Below are 20785 nucleotides of genomic sequence, written 5' to 3' on the forward strand. Positions count from 1 at the left end.
TTGCAAGTCGCTACATGACCTTTTTGAGAAAAACTTGTCAATCACCTTGTTAACAACATAGTGTGACATTTTTGGAAATAAACTTTTTTGCTTTCTTGCTGAGAGTTAGATTAAAAGATCGATACCACTCATGTCTGTCCGTTCAGTATCAGGCTACAGTTGGTTATCTTAGTGTAACATAAAGACTAGAAATGGGTAAAAACGGCTATCCTGCCTTATTTGAGACAAAATCAAACATCTGTAAAACTCACTAATCAACACGTTATATTTTGCTTGTTTAATCTGACCTTCTGAGCCAAGCCAGTTTATTTCCCTGGTTTCTAGTCATTATGCTAAGCTAAGCTAACCACCTGCTGGCTATAGCCTTATATTGAATAGACAGGAGAATGGTAATGATCTTCTCATCTAACTCTAGCAATAAAGTCAACAAAAAGCTCCAAAAGCAAGTTTAAATTCAGAATCTATTAATGATCATGTTCACAGGAGTCCATTTTTAGGTACAAGCATTATTTATTAACTTTACATCGGGAGTAAATGTGTTATTGCTACATGACAAACATTCTGTACAATTTCTTTTACAAATGTCAGGTCACTGAATATGATAACTGCAGATTCGACCTATGAAGTGGAAAGTTACAAAACCGTTATGCTACTCATACAGTTAAGGCCATGACTTCTGTCTTCACAACAAGTTACCATCACACAACGTACTTACAAATAGGAGAAAAAAAAACTTGGTTCCATAACAATTGAAACACTGTAAATAGTGAGTCATCAGTATATTCATACAAAATCTTGAAAGGGTAATATATCAGTCCTTTCCATTCATCACAGAGTTGATTTACCCTTGCATTTTCTTGTCCATCTTTGAGAAGGAATGTGACAAAGACAGCATCATAATGCCCTTATAAAAACCATAGCGTCATATCATCTTCATTTCAAACAGGGTTCAGCTCAGGTGTATCCTGGATGGACTGTGCATGTTTACTGTTGCACATTGGGGTTACTTTCCCACGTTTCACCGCTCAGGTGTGAAATGCGTTGTCCTCAGTAGTATGAACTCAGGTGGGAATGGGTGCCTGGATGTCTGGTCATGGCTGACCCAGGGTAGATGGGGCTGTTCGGTGAGTTCCAATATGTCGTCGGAGGAGCGAAAAAGTTGCCAGGGGAGACGGGCATAGGTGCCGGATGGCCACCCATGAAGTTCATTTTGGGTTGGTGGCTGTGGTAGGGCTGGACGTATGACATCTCAGTCTGGTACTTAATCCCCCCATCAGCTCCGTGATTCTGGTGTGCCTGTGAGATGCCTTGGAAGTCAAATTTGTAGGCGTAGCGCTTGCCGTGCACCTTAGTCATGATGTTCTTGTCATAGTAGTAGCGCAGAGCACGGCTCAGCTTGTCATAGTTCATGTTGGGCTTGCTCTTGCGCTCACCCCAACGCTTCGCCACCTCGTCTGGGTCGGTCATCTTGAACTCACCGTTGTTGCCCTCCCAGGTGATGATGGCGGAATTGCCGGTGTCGGACAGCAGCTCCAGCAAGAACTGCCACAGCTGGATCTGCCCCGAACCTGGGAGGAACATTTTTAAAAGTCAAAATTAAGGGAATGTGTACTGAATGGTCATTCACACAAAACAAGGCAGGAGCATGTCTGTGTAAGGTTTGTGTATTTGTTCTACAATGTGATCTAAAATATTTGATCTTTATTCCTTCACATATACTATTGGAACATTCTGGAGAATGTAATATATATATATAAATATCAAGTCATTAGCTTCAGTAAGCTTCCAAAGTCAGCATTATTATTTTGAATAAATGAAAACAAAAACATTTGAAATCCCTGATACATTGGGTTGTTCCAGGACCTTGGATAGCTCCCACATTTTTTTCTTAAAGTACAGGAGGACTGAAGGAGTTTTGTTGTGGATGGGCATCTTTTCTGATAGTAATAGGACATCTAACTAAAATCTCAGATCCTATTATTTCACCAAATGTGACCTTTTCACTGTGTGGCTTGGAAGAAGTGACATCGGGGCAGAAACCTACCCACAGGCCTGTGAGCGCTGGGGTCAGGGAGCTTGTATGGACTGTGTTTGCCTGTTCGGTTCTTGGATGAGCTGAGGGCTTGGCCTTCTGTGAGGAAACAGCAGGGCAAACAGTCATTTTGGTGAGAGGGAAGCCAGATTTTGTCTCTGCGTAAGCGTGGTGCAATTATGCTGACACAACAGGTGTTGCTTGATGATTACTTCATTTTGGAAAGTAAGTGCCTGTGTGCCAGCCCTTGCTTGCTTTTGCCAAAGCAGACAGTGGAAAGGCCTCATTTGTGTCATCCTCATTTGTTTATCTTGTGGTGGTTTACATTCTTACCTGGATTGGATAGTCGACTGCTTATGGCCCCTAATGTCTGATACGGGTCTGTAAAGAAGAAAACATTGTTTTACATATTCTTTCTAGTAGATGACACTTACATTACTGTCCTACATAGACTGCTAGCTACATCCATGAAAAATGGCCACAAGCAGTGGTGACAAGCATGGAATAGATAGACACAGCTGCACAGGGTGTTGTCCAGATATTTCAGTCTGCACCAGGCATTCATAGTTTCCTGAGGATGGATCCTACTTACTTTGGTGATCCACTGACATTTCCTTTAGAATGACTATTGGATAGACTGCCATGAAATTTAGAATAAACATTCATGTTCACTTCAAGATGAACAGTTCTAACTTTGGTGATTCCCTAACTTTTCATGTGCACCATCATCGGGTCGAAATTTCACTTCTTATTTCACCTCTTTCACTATCAGCCTTAGCTGTATTTGAATTAATGCTTACATACTAAAGTAAAACTTAGCATTCACATTAGCATTTGAGCATTTTAACTTTAGCAGTTAGCTTAAAGCAGTGTTGTCCTTACATAGTAACTAGAATGGCTGTAGACCCTGAAGATGCCTTTTAGACTTTGCAACAACAATCGTGTATCGCATGTCTCTTTGTGGGAGACACCAATGATTGTGGTCACAATCTGTATCAGACTACACTATCCATTTGTCGCTGTCAGATTTTGTGTGTGAGTTGAAACAGATGTTATATCTAAAATGTGGTCTTAACTTTCTGATGATACCACAACTTTGCTTCAGGCTGTCACCAAAACTTAAAATTGGCCATTGGTGGACTTGTCTCACAGCATGCTCTAGGACACCATTTTTTGATTTTACCACATTTCTGTCATAATTGTCAACTTTCATCTTAGACAGCCCAAAATCGGTCAGTGTAAAAGGGGCCTTTAGTCTTGTTTACTATATTACGAAACATTGGGATCTCAACTGGAACTTAAAAATAATCTCTTGCATTTGCCAGTACAATGTGAGATTGTAATGATGAACCTTCTTAAAGGACCATGAGTTTGAATATGATAATATTTGGTATCAATGGCCTTCACACCTTGGATATGTCTTGGAGCAGGCTCTGTAACTCTTGTGCTGTGTTGGTGCTCCATGGTGGACCCTACAAATGAGAAAGAAAATTACTTATGTGAATATGTTTGATGGTCAGCTGTAGCATAGTTTTGATTCGTCAATTTATATGTAAAACCAGAAGTTATTTATGCATGAAAAATTAATCATAATCACTGGTTTCAGATCATCCTGTGTTTCTGTTGTCATACCTTTTGGCACTGCAGTCATGGTATTTGCAGGCCAGCTGTTCCTGCGGCTGATCTCATCAAAACCGCTCTCTGCACGTACAAAAAAACAAGGAATGAGACTAGACTTTGACAAGCATGTAGCATAAAAAGGCTTTGAAGTGGACAGTTAAACTATAGTGGGAAGGAAGTCAGTAAATGAAGACCAAGAAGATAAGAGTTGGACAACAGGCATGGGAGGTCTGAAGATGACCCACGGTTTCTTGGGTGAATACTCTTTTGTTCAGGCCACCCCTGTCACCACAAGATTGTGTGTTGTGTCCCAGGAGTGGGACCCATACCCCCCATTTCCTACACTGATGCAGCTGTTTCCTGTCTGAAACTGGCTGTTGAATTTTGGACTCATTAAGGTTTTGTCAACTGCAGCCAATGTTGTGTAAAGAACCTTTTCGACTCTTGAAACTATGTACCATGGTTCTGAAACTCAACACATTTTCAAATCCCTAAATAATTCGTGTAGTTTTACTCACAGCTAAGTTGTCGCTCTGAATTTTCCCAGTAACACTGAGGCAGACTTGGACAATATGACTAAAAAGACATGACAGCAAGTAGACTTAAAATACTGAATGACACTGTTACTTTGAGAAAAAGGCATCTGGGATATACTGGTCATAAGTCATAATGAAATGAAAAGTTCTATGCGTCATTAAACAAACATTTCTCTAAATGATGTAATCAGATCTGCTTAACTGATGATTATTATAAAGAGGTAACTTTATCAGCTGCAACTAACAATCTTTTAATAATAATTTAAACTGCCAATTAACTCCTTTTTAATTATTTTGTTTATAAAATGTCAAGTAGTAAAAATGCCCACTTTGGTTTCTTAGAGCTCACAGGGATTTTCTGTCATTTGACTAATTGATACGAATTGCTTTGACTAAGAAATATACTTATCTATGCATATGCAGCCACACCATCACTGGCCACTAACCTATAACTCTTGAAGTTTTACATTCACGCTCAAAACGTGTTCTCCTTTATGTCTCTTCAACACATATTTTAAAGAATACAAACAAAAAGAAACACTGTCTAGTTGTGACTTTGAACATCTAATTTCAAATCTCCGGTATTTCTCTACAACTTTTAATGTCGAAGGCTAAACAAGCAGCAAGCATTATTTATTAAGAGTTCAACACTAGCCTAATCTGCTTGTGTGTGGATGTGGTTTGATCTGATTTGACTGATGATGCTGCCAACACAAGCAAACAAAGCCACAACTTCATCAGATTCAAATTTTGCTGAACTGTGATTGGTACACACAGATATGTTTTCTAACTGAATCCACCCACTCAAACGCAGTGAGAAAAGCAAGGGAAAAAAAAAAAACACAACAGTAATCTCATGTGAAGTAACCAAAACTATAGCAGAAAATGGTGTGCTGTTGTAAGGGTGTGCCCTGTCACTCTAAAATAGGTTTTTGGCACTTTTTAAAGAAAAGGAGGTGATGGAGAGTGGAGAACCTCACCTGCTTTCACCTGTAGTCTGGGTTGTTGTGGTGGTGTGTTGTTGGTGGGAGTTGTTGTGGGGTAAGAGAACGTAGGGCTACCTGAAGCAAAGACCAAAAAAGTCAAGATTATAGTCTGTTACTACAAAGATAATACTCAGGTATTGATTCATGAGTCTTTTGAAGTGAGGAAGAGGCACTGAAGATTTTTAAAAGATTAAAGAGGTGCGAACTATGTTGAGGACGTTTTAGGAAACACTTTGTAATGTCAGACTGTATTGTAAGATGTTCCTGTCATTCTGTCAACACACTGCATGTTGTAATATAACTTTAAAAACTCCACTAGACCTGGTGACTGTAAGACCTCTGTTAAAGCTGGCAAATGCTGCAGCCTGTACAACTCGACATAATTCTCTTCATTGGCTGCATTCGTAACACGTGATTTGCAGAAGCTAAATTGCTCGATTAGTCACACAAAAAATCAGCAAAATTATGTAATGTTGGAAGTATCAAATTATGAATATAGATTGTATTCTAAACACATGAAACCTAGCATTTGCAAAGAGGAAAAGTGGTCACAACAATTACTGAAGACTGCACATTTGGTTAACACCAGCCCTGAAAACACATTTCCTATATTGCAAGGTGTGTCTATTACTTTGTCCACATCCTCAATTTGTCTTAATACTTGAGTGAAATTTGGATGCACTGAATTTAAAATGAAATTAAAGGATAATGAGCATTGAAATGCCTGTTAAAAAAGTAATTGCATCTAAATTTGTTACATTTTGGCAATGACGACATATTTTTACTGTTGCAGTTAATGATCGTTTTCATTCATTATTTTTTACCAGTAATTGATTTATCAAAATCATTTGCTTTTATCCGGTCACCAGTTAAAACCTGAAGATATTGGCTGTACATGATGTGAAACTGACAAACACACTGACACTAAAGAAGCAGGGTTCAGCAATTGTTTGGCATTTTCTTTTGATAAATGACTAAAAGAGATAATTCATTATAAAATGTGTTGATCAGTTATCTGTTGAATGACTGGTAATTGTGCCGGTTAGTTGTTTCTGTACTACATATTTCAGACTAACATGTCCAGAGAGTGTTAGGTCTGATTTTCTGCATGTTCCTGCTTCTCTGTTAAATACTTGTGACCACAGAACAATGAAATCTTTGCATTGTCAAAGCGTAAATCAAGCGAGGAGAACCAAACAATGTTATCAGCTGGAGTGATATCTCAGACACGAGGCCAGCCTTACTCTGCCGGAGGTAATTGAGGTGCGAGAGCAGGATGTCTGCGTTGTAGGGCGACGTGAGACGTGTCATGTCGTCCTTGGTCATCTTGCACAAGGCCTTGCCGTCCAGCGCTTGAAAGAGCATAACGTCCACCTCCTCCAGGACATACTCCTTGATTGCCCAGTCCAGCCACTGCCGCACGTGGTCTTGTGTCCAAACCTCGGGATCTGGCAACAGAGGTTGGGAGGAGAAGAGTCACTCAGAAATTATCAGAAAAGATTATTTATAATGTGGAGGACATGTTTGATTTTTATAAAACGGGCTACAGTTTGCAATAGCTGCTGTTGTGCTTTTCTTAACTAACAAATTAAAATATACATAAGCAAGATGAAAATTAACACGAGCGACTCTGAGCAAAATTATTTAAATTTACATCATGATTTTACAGTGCAAATAAACTTAATACACCAGTTGTGATTGTTAAAATAAGATGAGTACTTCACATGATTAAATAATGTTAATTATCGGGGTGTTTGGACATATAATCTTATCTTTTACATTGAAGCTGTTGGTTTTCCGTTATAAAAGTGCTTTAAAAAAAGACAGAAGAACAGAGAGGGGGGGATGGGCGTCATATAGAAATAGCCTGAAAAGCCTCTGGGCAAACATGATTTGTTTGTAGGGCATGAAAGTGCTGAATAACTCCGGAAACAGTACCAGTTGTGATACTTGTGATTTTGATACTCATTGCAAAATGTGTGGTTGGGTGTGTGCAAAAAAAAAAAAGAGGCTGGTTGACTCAAACTCAAAACGTGATTATCAGTTAACATTAACAGGTGTGCTGTTCACATTGAGTTAAAACAGTTGAAACAGTTGTTTGTTGAGAAAGCAGTTGTTATAGACAAGTGGAAATAAGTGCAGTTAGTCATTATAATTGTCTTTAATTAAACATTTTATAATGCAAATACAGAAGATTTTGTGCATACTGTCTTTTAAAGTCTTAAAATGCCTTTAAAATTATTTTATATATTAGTCACATTATAATATATATGTAATATTCTGTATCATATTACATTGTGTATGTTTTTATATTTTCACCTTTCTATACTATACACATTTATTGTTGTTATTGTTAATGTTGTTATTATTATCTTTATCTTTAGTCCCTGTTTACTTTGCTCAAGAATAGTATGAAACGTAATGGTTTTGTACATAATTACATGTATGTACACTGGTCTTATCTTTGTATACTTTTATGTATCAGACATTTACTTTTATATTATTTTACACGTCTTAAAATTGATCTTGATTTTCTTCTACAATACTAAAATATATTTTGATAGTGATTCACGACGGTAATCTCATTTCCAGTAGGTAACAATGACTGTGTGCCATGAGTTGCCCGTAATATTAGGCAGGAGCCTTAGCGGTGAACAGAGTCTACCACACCCTTGGGCCCTGATTGTCCTTGGATAACACATGCTACTGTGATGCAATATCCGTGTATTATTAAGCAGAATAACCCAGCGCTGGTGACTCATCTGTGAATCTCGTTGGACTCCACAGAGCTGAATTAAAAAACCAACCACTTCACCTCTCTAGAGCGCCGTCTAAAGTGGGATTCCTCCAAAGACTGACTCACTGAAATGTGCACACAAACACACTGCTCTGAATTGCTAATATCACGAGTCTCATAGGATATGAACAGTATGGGAACTGTGCAATAATAACAGCGTAAAATACATCATAGTGTTGAAGTATTGTATAAGTACGATAGGTATTATAAACCTAAACTATGAATAGTCAGATAGTAATGACTCGTCACTGTCTTTACAACAAGATGAATGTCTTTGATTTTCCTCTGAATATAATATAAGCTGATTGCCATTTTTTCAGTATTTAACTGAAGTTAAAAAGACATTATCGAAGTTTGACTGAATAAATAAATAAAAATAATTATGAGGCAACATGACTATACAAACAGCTCAGTGGAAACACACAGGTGCAGTTTTGAGAGTTTTTAGTGACATTTACCCCAAATGTTTATATAAAGCAAAGGTGTCCCCATGTCTTAGATTGTCTTTATACTTTCTGACTTCCCTACTCTGTGGCACTCAGAACCAAGCCTATTGGTTCTTGCTGAAGATGTAAATTTTATCAAATGGGACACAAATGTATAGTTTAAGTTTTATAAAGCTAAATAATTCTCTTTAACAGCTGGGCACCATTGTTTTTAGCAAACATTACTCAAACAGGGGTAGATAATGCATCTGTCTGGGAATATTTTCATCTGTTGGTGAGTAACATTTCTGGCAACAGGAAATTGCAGTCCAGACTAGTGAGTACCAAGTATTTGGTTATTTACACATATTTTTATGAGCAAAAAAAAATTGTGCCAACTCTCAGCTTTTAATCTGAGTAGGTTTCTATCAATATAGAAATAACTGTGTGAGAGATAACTCTCCAAATACATATGGTCTGGATTGAGTCAAGTTAAACTACAGTGCCCATGTTCGTCATAATGAAAAAAACATGTCACCCAGTGCAACGGTGTGGCTCATTTATGGATGTTTAATAGCTTTTGGACAACAATGGAGCTTTGTGACACAGAGGAAAAAGCTGTATCAGGCTTTGGGTACACAGAGGATACTTGTAAGATCGTGGTTGATTTTGGTCTTTTTATAAGATTAGTTGACAAGAATAATAAAGGAATATCAACAGCTTGTTGGAGACAGTAAAATATGCATAGTGGTCAATCTGAAATCATCTGAAGTCCTATTTATAATTGGGAAATAATTAGCTTATTATCAATGTCTCTTGCAATGTAGCCATTGATTATTTATTATATTCAGTGTTCGTGTTGAAATGAGAGGCAGGAGGATTAAATAAAGTCCACACTGCCTGGTCATACATTTATTCCTGCTCTCTTGTTAACATCACAGTCCTTGGTGCTCATTTTATACATTAAACTTTATACTTTTTTAAATGGCATTGATTTTAAACACAGACTGTGAACAGAAACCTGCTATTGTTTGTCAGTGGCACTGGGGATTAGTAGTTGGTAGTGGACATATTTTGGGGAAGAAGGGTTAGATACATGAACATATGCTGTGCGCACTTTTGGGTTATTGTCATTGCACAAGGCCAGTGTGTGCCAGCTCTTGGGAAACTGTCTTGTGACGGCGATGGTGTTGGGTGAGGATGGAGGGTGACTTCCAGCTCATATGAGCGAGTCAGCTTACCTGCCGGCACAATGACCCTCTTCTCCTCTGTGGGATTAATGGGTGGGGTGGTGGTCTGCGGGCTAACACGAGGCTCTGGGTATGGGGCCTGGTACGGCATCGGAGCCCCGTCGTTACTCATGTGCCTTGAGCGCTTGGTGACGCTGCAGTCCACAGGGGACTCACGGCTAGAACACACAGAAGCGAGAGGTCGAGGTCAAGGGGTAAAACTTTACTGTAAGTCCCCCTTTTCAGCACTTACAAACAAAGCATACAACATTTAATAAATGACATCTAATAAACACACTTAAACATAATTTTATTAATGCACTTGACAACAACTAACAGTATCTTCCTATGGGTGCCCATCTGTGTTCGCTGATGTAAAAAAAACAATTGAAATAACATAAAATACGCTTCATATAGTTATAATTGCTGAGAAATACTGAACATAAAATGCTTTAAAATGTCCTTATATCTACTAACAACTATAATATAGCATGTTTTCAATATTTATTAAATACTTTTATAGAACTACTTACTATAGTTCTTGAGAATGCTAAATCGTGGAACTTAAAGGTTTGGAAAAGTTTAGAGGATTAATTTGATCGTTAAAATGAATTTGTGCTGTGTCAATTTATCGAACTCCAAGAGCACAAATATTAAAATATTTAGATATTAATTACTGTGGTTAATGATATCTGGAAAACATTGTTAAACATTATCCTGACTGCTTTATTCACTCAAGTTTCAGAGGCATGATCTTTAAAGAGTACACCATAAGTTACCTGTGTTTTTCATGAAGCAAAAAAAGCCACATCTGACTACATATACTTTCTAAGGTGTCCATGTGTTAAAATGGAAAGTTCTTTAACATCTTTACTTTCATGTTATTTGTGTTTCTGAGTGACAATCTGTAGCCTAATCAGAGTGGATGAGGAATGAGTGTACTTATGTTAAAGTACATATGAATGTACAAAAAATTTAAAGATAGTTTTTCAAGTTAAACTCAGATATGCTTCACTTGAATTCTGAATATTAGTTACAAACTAGATTAGTTAATTAGATGATAAACTGAGAAGTAAATCTAGTATTAAAAGTATTTGTTCCAGAAATGACTCATGTATGCAGATCTCATAAAGTGCTTATGGAGAACGTGAGTTTTCTTGTGATGACAGATGGAAAATAAAAAATACCTTTCTCAGAAAAGAACAATTGAAACAAATGAATCACCTAATTTGTTAAACAACCACATATTAAAACTATAGCATGGTGCTCCTACTGTAGATTAAACAAACAAATTATCTTTTTCCTTTTTAAAAAAAAATCAATAAAAGCAGCTTTGATAAAAAAAACTAAAAAAACCAAAGTGCAGAGCTACTGTTTGATTAATGAAGCAGGCGTGGTTATATAAACATCTTTAAATGTTTTTCTTGACATCTTGCTCATTTCCTGTCAAAGAGCTTGAGTAGTCGATAAATTGGAACCCTAACAATACTGGTAGATAAATAAAACTGATGAATTCAGGTCAGCACACTTAGATGACTTCCACAGGATGTGGCTTTTTAAATCATATATTAGTATATCCAAACTAAGTGCAAATGTGAATAATAAACACATACACATGAAATATCTTTACAGCTGTTCATGAGTTTTCCTAAAATAATTATAGCAATGTTTTTTTCAGGTGACATTACATTTTCCACGATGGTTATTTCTTACAGTAACTTATTCTTGGACCCCAGCACCAAATGAGTTGAATCAAGTGGATATCTTGCCTTTTTTGTACAAATATCCGTGTTTTTGTTACTGTTCTTCCACTGTCTCTCAACAGGAAGACACTGCCCGGGAAATGCAAAGAGCGATTTAACTTTAGAAGATATTCACTGGATTTGACTAATTTCAGTGGCTGAAGCCTTATTTTAGCTTCAGGTAGACTTTCGAGGACTTTTAGATTTCTATAAAACAAGGACTATGAATTTTGCTCCTTATATTTAAACTGCATTATGAAGCGATATTCTGGTCAGTATGAACAGGAGGAATGATTACAGCAATAAAACATCTGTTTCAGTGTTCATTTGGGTACCTGGCAATTGTTTTATGAAAAAAATTAACCCATTCTTTAATAAAAATAGACTTTTTTTTTAAACTACGTTGGCGAAAGAAGACTAAAATGAAATTCTTCGGCTTAAGTTAAAACTACCAAAAATGACCATATTTGTAGTTCAAATGTTTCACCTATCAGTAGAGATTTATATTTGGTAAGTGAACAATAAATAAACATTTTTGGATTCTGGGAAAACCCAGTACGTTGACCTGGATGGTGACAAAGCCTCAGTCAGGTACTACGGGAATCAGTGCTCCCCTGTGGCCTCGTCCTATCCTGACTCACCTGGTTCCATTGACGTGCTCGCCTCTTTTCCCAGGATTTTGCGTCGCTGACCCCACCCACTCAGGCTCAGTGGGTTCGGGACTCTGCTTGGAGGCCTGGCCGTATCCGCCGGGTGATGTCATCTCAGCCTTCATGTGCATAGCTGGGGCTGCGGGGTAGGGCGGCTCAAATATGGGCTGATCCTCACTCACCACGGACAGCGCTTCCTGTCCAACAGAGCCAAAATCAGTCAGTGTCTGCGGTCACAACCTGTTGACACTGTTTTTGTTTTTTTACATGCACACTCAAGTTTATTGCACCTAAGATGCAAAATGACTCAAATATGAAGTTTTATCTAATTTTTTCAATCAAATCAACCAATTTTACAACAGCAGGGTAACGGATATAACCATTTTTTAACTCAAGCTCTTTTTTTATGAGCGAAGAAAAATACCATCTCAAATATCTACTTAAGTGCTAAACTTTCTCCCTTTTTGTCTGAAACTTGATTGTAAATCAACAGTATCAGTAATCATAGTTTGCAGCAGATATACCTCCTGAAAAGACAACAACAAACAACAAAACACTAAAACTAAATTGTAAACTTTAACAGAATGCTTCATCTACACTATATAATTGGCTTGAAATTGTTAAAAAGTCAATCACCTGTTTTACCCATTTTTAAACACATAGATCATTTCAGTATTTAACTAATTTCCTTCAACAAACCCTTTTCCTCTGTACATTGTATATTATAAATATGTTTATCTGCATCAAAATGTTCATAGTTTTCAGTGACCATAACTACTGGTATGTTCTGGTTGTTTTTATTTGGATGTAATAGTTGGATGCACAGGTCTTTACAGGAAAGTGCAAGTCACTTAAAGTCAGTTAAAAATCTAATTCCTTTTTTCTCCAACCTCTACCTTTCCCTTTCCCTGCCTCTGTCATGATTTAAATTGACAATCACAGGCTTTCTTTTCTAGCCTCCAAACTATTACTGCCACACACAGAAAAATGCTAATTCAAATGCTTAAACTTCAGTGTTAGTCCCTTGTGATCCAGTAAAACTTCATAGTTTATGTTTCATCAACACAACCAGAGCTTATCAAACCACTGAGAAAAAAAAAACTCAGAAGTGAAATGACAAGTAAACTGTTCAGAAATCGTCTGAAGGTGTCATGCAGTCTAATCTTAAAAAACAATCAGTAACCTTAACCACAGTCTTAGTTTTTCGTTAGGATTGGGGTTGCATGGGGGAGGGTTGCGAGCTCAAGGTGGAGACTAATCGAGATGTAAGACCTTCTTCCTGTGTTGAGCACCTATGACGAGGCCTCAAAACCACGCCAAGATGGCACTTTTCATCCCACGCACCCGCCGGACCTGTTGTTCAGTCTGCTGCTCAAATTAAGTGTGTGCATGTGCGATGCGACTGCAAGCGTCTAAGTGGGTGCAAGTGCGTGTTTGTTTAGAGGAGTTGAGCATTGTCTTTGGGCCTTGTACGTCAGTGCCGTGCTTTTTCAGTGGCCTACAGGAAACCTGGCCGCCATGTGCAGAGGAACCTTTTGGCACAGGCCAAGGGAGAGGAAATGGTGGAGGAGGGGGGCACAGTGTAAAAAAATGTGGGTCATTTTAAAGCTGGAAAACAACCCTAAAGCCTGTGGTCAGGAGAGGAGAGGGGGTCGGGTTCATTGGACAGCAAGAGGAGTATAGCCTTGATTGAAGTGCCGCCTTTGCATTGTTTTTGCTTTGGTGTGTGTGTGTTTTTTTTTAGCTCAATTGTTACCCAAGCATTGTAAACCACATCTTAATGCATGCCACACAGTTTGGCATTTCCTCCAGGGCTGCAGACAAACTGATACAGAAGTGAGCAGTGTTTGGGATTTAAGCAACCTGCTGCTGCTGCTGCTGCTGCTGCTGCTGCTGCTGCTGCTGCTGCTGCTGCTGCTGCTGCTGCTGCACATAGACTTTGGTGCTATGTAATGGAAACACCCTTTTTTGAAGCAAGCATAGGCAAAAAGTTTCAGTTACAAAAATCGCTTCGGTTTTTTAGGTGATTTTAAACTCTTAAAAGTCTTACTATAATATCCACAAATGTTTTACTAGTGCATGCACTTTTGCATGTGACTGCAAGTGTTTATCAGGCCTTCATGTTGCCCTGCTCAGCTTTCTTTTGACCGCACTCCCTGTTTTCTTCTTCAGCTGATTGCTTTGTTTGACTTCTGTTGTGTTCTCTTTCCTCTCTCTCGGAGGCCCTTCACTTTGTGCAGAAGTGAAACAGAAGGCTGAAAGCGGGATAAAACTGGCTGCTGACAGCAAGTTCTCATGAGAAGAGATGATAGTGAACAGTTGTATGCAGTGGTTACACCTCATACAACCAAAATCTTTTAACATACAGGTGCTGGGGTCCAAGAATAAGTTACTGTATGAAATAACCATCATGGAAAATGTAATGTCACCTGAAAAAAAGCTTTGCTATAATTATTTTAGGAAAGTTACAGTTAACAAACTTTCCACAAAGCCTTCAAAAGAGTGCCCCCCCCCCTGGTGTCAGTATCAGTGTGTGATACTTTAGGACCTGTGGCAAACATGAACTCAATAAGTTCCACCTATTAAAACAGCACAGGCAGAATTCGGTGCTTTTGACTTGGATCCCTCCGGACCCCTATACATTGGTATTATAAAAAAAACCCCACACTAATTAAAACAAACTGAAACAACTGAAAAAAGATATGACATTATTATTATTATTATTATTATTATTATTATTATTATTATTATTATTATTATTATTATTATTATTATTATAACAAACTGTTTGACAAAGTCATGAAAAATTGGATCGATAGAATAAAGCACCTGTGAGATATGATAAAAAAGTATACGTCTGGGCTCTGCATGTACACCAGTCAGTAGGATTAAGATTAAGATGATTTTTCTGTGCTCAACACTCAAACTGTTGATATGATCATGACTCGCAGTCGCTGTTCATGCTCAGTTTTTAGCAGAGCAGGCCTACATTCAGTGACAAGTTCACGCTTTCACAACCGCAAACGCACACTCCCGCTCTTTCTTTATCTTCCCTCCCTCTCTCTATGTCTCTCTGTCTCTCTCTCTCTCATCTGAACACTGATACAAATATACCAAAATGTGGCCTGACCGCTAGTGCCACAACTGACTTCCTGTTCACTGTGTTTCATAGAACAGCTTGTTGCTCAGTGACACAAAACAACTTTTTAAAAAACATGACCTTCTTGAGATTGACGCTGCCTTGTGCCTTCATATCCTTAGAAATTAGACCATTCGTGTTTGGTTTGAGAGTAAAACATGTCAACTGTTTTCACTTGCTGCACGAGCACAGACATCAAGTCCTGCGTGGAAACTTTGACATGACTGTATGTCAGCAGCTTTGCGGGTTGCATCATGATGCAGTCTTGCCCAAACCGAGAGCTTGATCACAGGCTGTTTACGACATGGGCAGTAATACTTCTTACATCTTTTATAATGTAAACATTTTAGATTAGCAGTTTAACTGCAGGAAATAGAAAAACTTCCAAGTACAATACCCCCACATCTGACCTGGATTCACTCATATTCTGATCTAAGATGCAGTTTAAAACAGTGGTTCTCAGACTTTTTCATGTCTGGGGCTCCTAAACTGACACAGGTTAGACCACAGAACCAATCTGATTTGATTTTTTGCTTTTAGATGTTTTATTACAGAACGTGTATGAAGCCCATGATAAAAAAAAAAAAAGTCATATATTATGTCACTATGAACCCCTCGGAGCCCCCTTAAGGACCTCTGGGTTCAAGACACCACTTTGAGAACTACTGGTTTAAAATCTCAGGTTTGCTCCTAAAAACACTTCAAATGAGGGTTTTTATATTTATGCTGTTACATATGTTTTTAAAATAAACGTGGGTGGAGCCTGACAGGTCACACCAACGTCCAGGAAGTGACAAATAATTAAACCATTTCACATTTTCTTGGTAATGCCTGACTAGAGCTTACTTTTGGAGCCACCTTTGGTGCCCTAAACTGCAACCAAGGATGTGGTTACAGCACCCTTCTTGCATGCACTTAGAAAATGCTTTTTTTATTTTTAGTAATTTTATGACTAGATGTGTAAGGTACAACCTCCACACCTCTTCAGCTTTGGAAAGTTCAGTGAATTTATCAGTTTTTCTTATGTGTAATGTGTTAAATAGGCTGATTCAAGTATCAACTCGTTATGTCACTCATACTTTTTGGATCTTCTCAAAACATTTAAAACTTTGTATGTTGGATATCTGCACATATGTTGTTTGTCTGAACATCCTGAGAGTAACCTTTCATCCACATTCCTTATTAACACACTTAATAATAAAATATGTATTTTAAAGGTAATTATTTACCTCAAAAAGTTTTTATGTATTTACTATTTGTGTTTACTTAGTTAGTGTTCTCAATTGCTACTTTCACAAATTTCCTCCAGAAACTTTAAGAAAAATGTTAACACACACAATAAATGGGGGCCAAAAGGCTGGGAGGATATTAAAAAGGATTTAAACCCCACACTCCCACACAACAAGGTGTAGCCTACAATAAAAGGCCAAGTTGTGCAAACAGCCCTCTGTGTTCTCTGTGTCTGAGGCAAGTGGAAGAAAGCAGAAGTAAAAGTTAAGGCAAGCTGATTTTGCAAAGGCCTGAGCAGCTGCGCTTTCTGTGACACAAACAACGATGCGGTTTTCACAGCTCGGAGCCTGGCAGCCTGCAGGCAGGCCTCTGCAGGCCGCAGCCTCAGGCCCAGGCCCGGTTCGCCTTCGCCTCACAGCCTGAGTGAGAGGACAATGCAAAGTTACAACAATGCAACGCCTCAGTTTGTCCAGTCGTTTCTCTCTGGCGAGGCTTTGGCTTTTTCTTTTTTTTTTTTTTCGAGTCCAGGGAGCGGAAATGTGTGCGGAAAGTCTGAGGTTTGAGACAGGAAGCCTGCTGAGTTCAGATAACGACACCTGACAAGTGCTCCCGTTTGCAGCTATAAATTATACTTAAAATAACCTCAAACACACAATCTACTGCAAAAGAGTGCGAGAGAATAAATATCTGAATACTTACAGTTATGTTTGATCGGTTAAGAATACTGTATGTGAAACTATTACAACAACACTATTATTTTAAATGTAAGATGAAAATATTTTTAAAGGACTAAAATAAAGATTTAGGCTTTCGTTCAAGATGTCTTCCTGGTCATTTCCTGTACAGGCCCTTTAATTATCTGATTACTTTTTCAAGTCAACAAAAGCAAAGTTAACTGATCGAGTTTAGCAACTAAAATGCTTCAAGGCACATATAAATGTTTTGGTGACGATACAAGAGATACATTAGTACAATTATTACTGTAGTCCCTCAATGAGTCGAGGCCCTTTTATCAAAGACCTTTTTTTGCCTTTTTAAGTTTGGATGAACGAAGCATATTATGTGTTAAAATATAAAATCATTCTTGTTTTCAAATTAGGAAGTAACATTGCATCGAAATTAGGAGATTATTCAAAAGTTTGCGATAATACAAAAATAAAATGAAAGCCTACAACTCTGTTATTGACGCAAATTCGTTAAAAAAGAGCATTAATTTCCATGTTTGTGGTCCACATCATTAGATAAAAATGATTGCACTGTCCTCATTTCGTAATAATCAAATGTCAGTGTTCATTGTCGATATGAAATCCTGACATGAAGGCCTTTAATTCTACATTCCTAATTATTTGAAACAATCACGACGTTGCGCTCGTCAGAAGAAGACACACATGTTCTGCAGTAGTATGAAATGTGAAATACCAGTCATCTGATGGAAATGGATCCTCCTGCTCTTTGAAAAGGGCTCTGAAGTTGATCCATGGCGTCTTCAGGGACACCTGCCTTGTGCGCATAAATAAAGTCCTGCATCCCTTCATTGAAACTTATTCGTTTAAGAAAAACCGGGTTTATCAGCCCCTATAAATGTACAGTAATTTCACTGTCAGTGCGCTATTTTTGTTGTTGTTTTGTGGCTCCGTGGATGCTGCGCAATGAGCTTGATTAAAAGCAGTAATCACGAAAAAAAACGAAACGCGCGCATTTGGAAATCCTCTTTTACGCGTGTAACCGGCCACCAATTAGTGTTTTTATCTGAGTGTAAAGATGTAGTGGTTAGTTGTGTTATTATAGAGCCGACATACAACCACGAACGGGAAGGAAGAGGAAATTTTGTACGAGAAGGAAAGAGTGGGGAGCTCGCATCACCGCCTTGATTCTCTCACTCAGCAGACCAAGGCTGGTGTGGGTGGCCGCCTGTCATTTTTCACCACCAGCAGCAGCATTAAAAGCACATCAAACACCTACCTTTATCGTACAGTCCATTGCAGCAGCCTCGCAGTCTTTGTCATTTAGTCGTTTTGGTAAATGTTACAGCTAATTTAGCCTTCTAACCTCTCTTCAATTCATGCAGTGGTGCATTGGTTCTATGGCGCAAACCATTGCAGTTACAATTTTTTTTGCTCACAGACCATAACCGGATGGCAAGTTTTTTTTCTCCCCCTCGCTCTCTCTCTTGCTCTCTCTCTGGCTCTCTCTCTCTTGATAGCGCTCTCTCTCTCTCTCTCTCTCTCTCTTGATAGCGCTCTCTCTCTCTCTCTCTCTCTCTCTCTCTCTCTCTCTCTCTCTCTCTCTCTCTCTCTCTCTCTCTCTCTCTCTCTCTCTCTCTCTCTCACTCTCTAAATTGGGAAGTGAAGTCACTCTTAACTCTGAAAACACTGAAGCTGCGTCTTGTGAAAACAACACTTAGTGCTCAGCAGGAAAAACAACAAGCTTCCAAGTTCGTGTGTCGGATTCATGTGTAGAATTAACCTGGAGGACATTAAGAAGTGACAGCATATTAATGCACAAAACAACAGATTTGAGTGTTTTGCAGTAGTTTAACCACAGTGAAAATGAAAGGGGACAATGACAGCTGAATGTCAAAGTGTTGATGAAGCACAAAAGTACTTTTGTGGCCCTTTCTATAAATGCACATGAATGGTCAGACACCTCACTATTTAAAGGAAAAAGATGAGGCAAAATTCTTTGTAAGTTCATCATTCCTTTGACTATATAGGGGCAATACTGTAAAAACACGTTATGAGATGTGCGACATCTATTAGAGTTTCGAGAAACAAGTGTGAAAATGTTTTATTAAAGGAAATGGAAAGCGGAGATATGTGTGAATGTTCTGAAAATACAAACCTATAATTAAATTAGCATATCATGACTTTCACATAAGAACAAAAGTAATTTATATCCTGTTTAATGCTTCAGTGCTTTGGTTAATATACTTTATATTTATTGCCTTTATCACCTCCAAGTCCAATATTTGATTGAATCTTTTTGTTACTGTTTGTTTTCTTGTTATATTTTTTATGTTGTGAAATTTGGACAAGCGTGTCATGTTGTTTATCATGGAGTAGAATAAAATCAAATCAGACCTGAACAAACAGAAATGAACTTTGGTGATGTTTTTCCTTTGCAGACTAAAATGAAAATGTCCTGTCTGAACAGCTGTTGAACAGAGGAACATGTATGAAAAATTCATGTTTATACCACAAACATCAAAGGAAATAGATGTGTGTATTACTTCTTATACCATGTAAGACAAAAGTGTTTGTGCCATCACCTAAAACTTTGAATGTGATTATTTGTTATGAGTTTGCAATCTGAATTTGGTCTTTTTTGCTTAAGGTTAATATTTTAGGCATGACTATGGTAAGTGCTAAGTTCACTACAGCATACATGTCTGTATGTGCACCAAGATCAGTGTGTAAGTTTGTTGGAGATATGAATGAGTAGACAATAAAGCTAATATGATAAATAGGCAGGCCAGTATATATGATGATATTATTGCAGGTATATCAGTAATTATTAAGTAATGTCTCCACACAGTTTGTCTATCAGAGAGAGTTCCCACTCAGCACAAATCTTGAGCTCAGTTCTTTAAAACGACTAATTTATGGGCTCATTATGAAAAATGTTTGCGTTCATGCAAGACAATAAATATCAGTATGGACATCAGATTTTGTATCACTCTATCAGTATTGGTATCAGCCTCAAACATCTTGTATTAATTGGGCATTATCATAAAAACAGTTGATGTGTTTCCATCCGCCTGTTTTTATTTGTATTTTCAATTTGTGAATAAAAACAATTTGACAATTTGACAAAAATATCTCAAAATACTTCAAAAAAGTGAAATTGAAACTTATTCTGCAAGTAAACAGAAATGAAAACATCACATCGGTGCTGAGCTATGAGGTGACAGTAACGCTCTTTAAATGAATACATGAAACAAACATAAATGTCACATTTCCATCATGTTTGTTTTCACAGTTTGAGGTTTGACTGGCACTCTTTTAAACACTTGTTGTACCCTCTTCCTCTGAAATGGTTTAATAGCAGCTGACTGCAAAATTAGCACCACCAGCTGTTTGTCTTGATGAACAAACTCCTTCTAATTTTAATTTACTTTTGCCAATTTTCTGGAAATTCGGTTAAAATGTGTGTTACAATTGGATAGAAATATCCCAGGAATCGGTTCCCACAGTCCCATCCAGCCCATAAATCCTCAAATACTCAGCTACACACCTGGTCTGAGAGGTCAGCGGTCCCAAACCTGGAGTTCAGATACTTTTGTGTCTGTGGGCATAATGAAGAGTAGCTGAACCTAATGAGGGACTAAACAAAAAAGACAGATTTGATCACAGCTCAATATTTTACAACCTCATTTATAATAATGAACGTCTACAGCTTT

At 37.9% G+C, this 20785-nt stretch overlaps 1 protein-coding gene across 3 annotated transcripts; it reads right to left on the reverse strand.

Annotated features, from left to right (window-relative positions):
- Positions 1-500: 500 nt before the first annotated feature.
- On the reverse strand, positions 501-18494 carry fli1rs (Fli-1 proto-oncogene, ETS transcription factor-related sequence). 3 transcript variants are annotated; one of them, XM_062422761.1, is made up of 10 exons: positions 18349-18494; positions 12009-12214; positions 9638-9804; positions 6419-6622; positions 5169-5249; positions 3665-3733; positions 3442-3504; positions 2366-2413; positions 2045-2131; positions 501-1568 (listed from the first exon to the last, which is right to left on the reverse strand). In XM_062422761.1, the coding sequence occupies exons 1-10, from the start codon at positions 18364-18366 to the stop codon at positions 1048-1050; spliced, it is 1464 nt and encodes a 487-aa protein (XP_062278745.1). In that variant the 5' UTR covers positions 18367-18494; the 3' UTR covers positions 501-1047. The 3 variants fall into 3 exon arrangements, with proteins under 3 accessions (XP_062278745.1, XP_062278746.1, XP_062278747.1); XM_062422762.1 differs by lacking the exon at positions 18349-18494 and adding an exon at positions 17806-18135; XM_062422763.1 differs by lacking the exon at positions 2045-2131.
- Positions 18495-20785: the final 2291 nt, after the last annotated feature.

The sequence above is a fragment of the Scomber scombrus genome, chromosome 7 (assembly GCF_963691925.1).
Source record: "Scomber scombrus chromosome 7, fScoSco1.1, whole genome shotgun sequence".
Taxonomy (NCBI): Eukaryota; Metazoa; Chordata; class Actinopteri; order Scombriformes; family Scombridae; genus Scomber; species Scomber scombrus.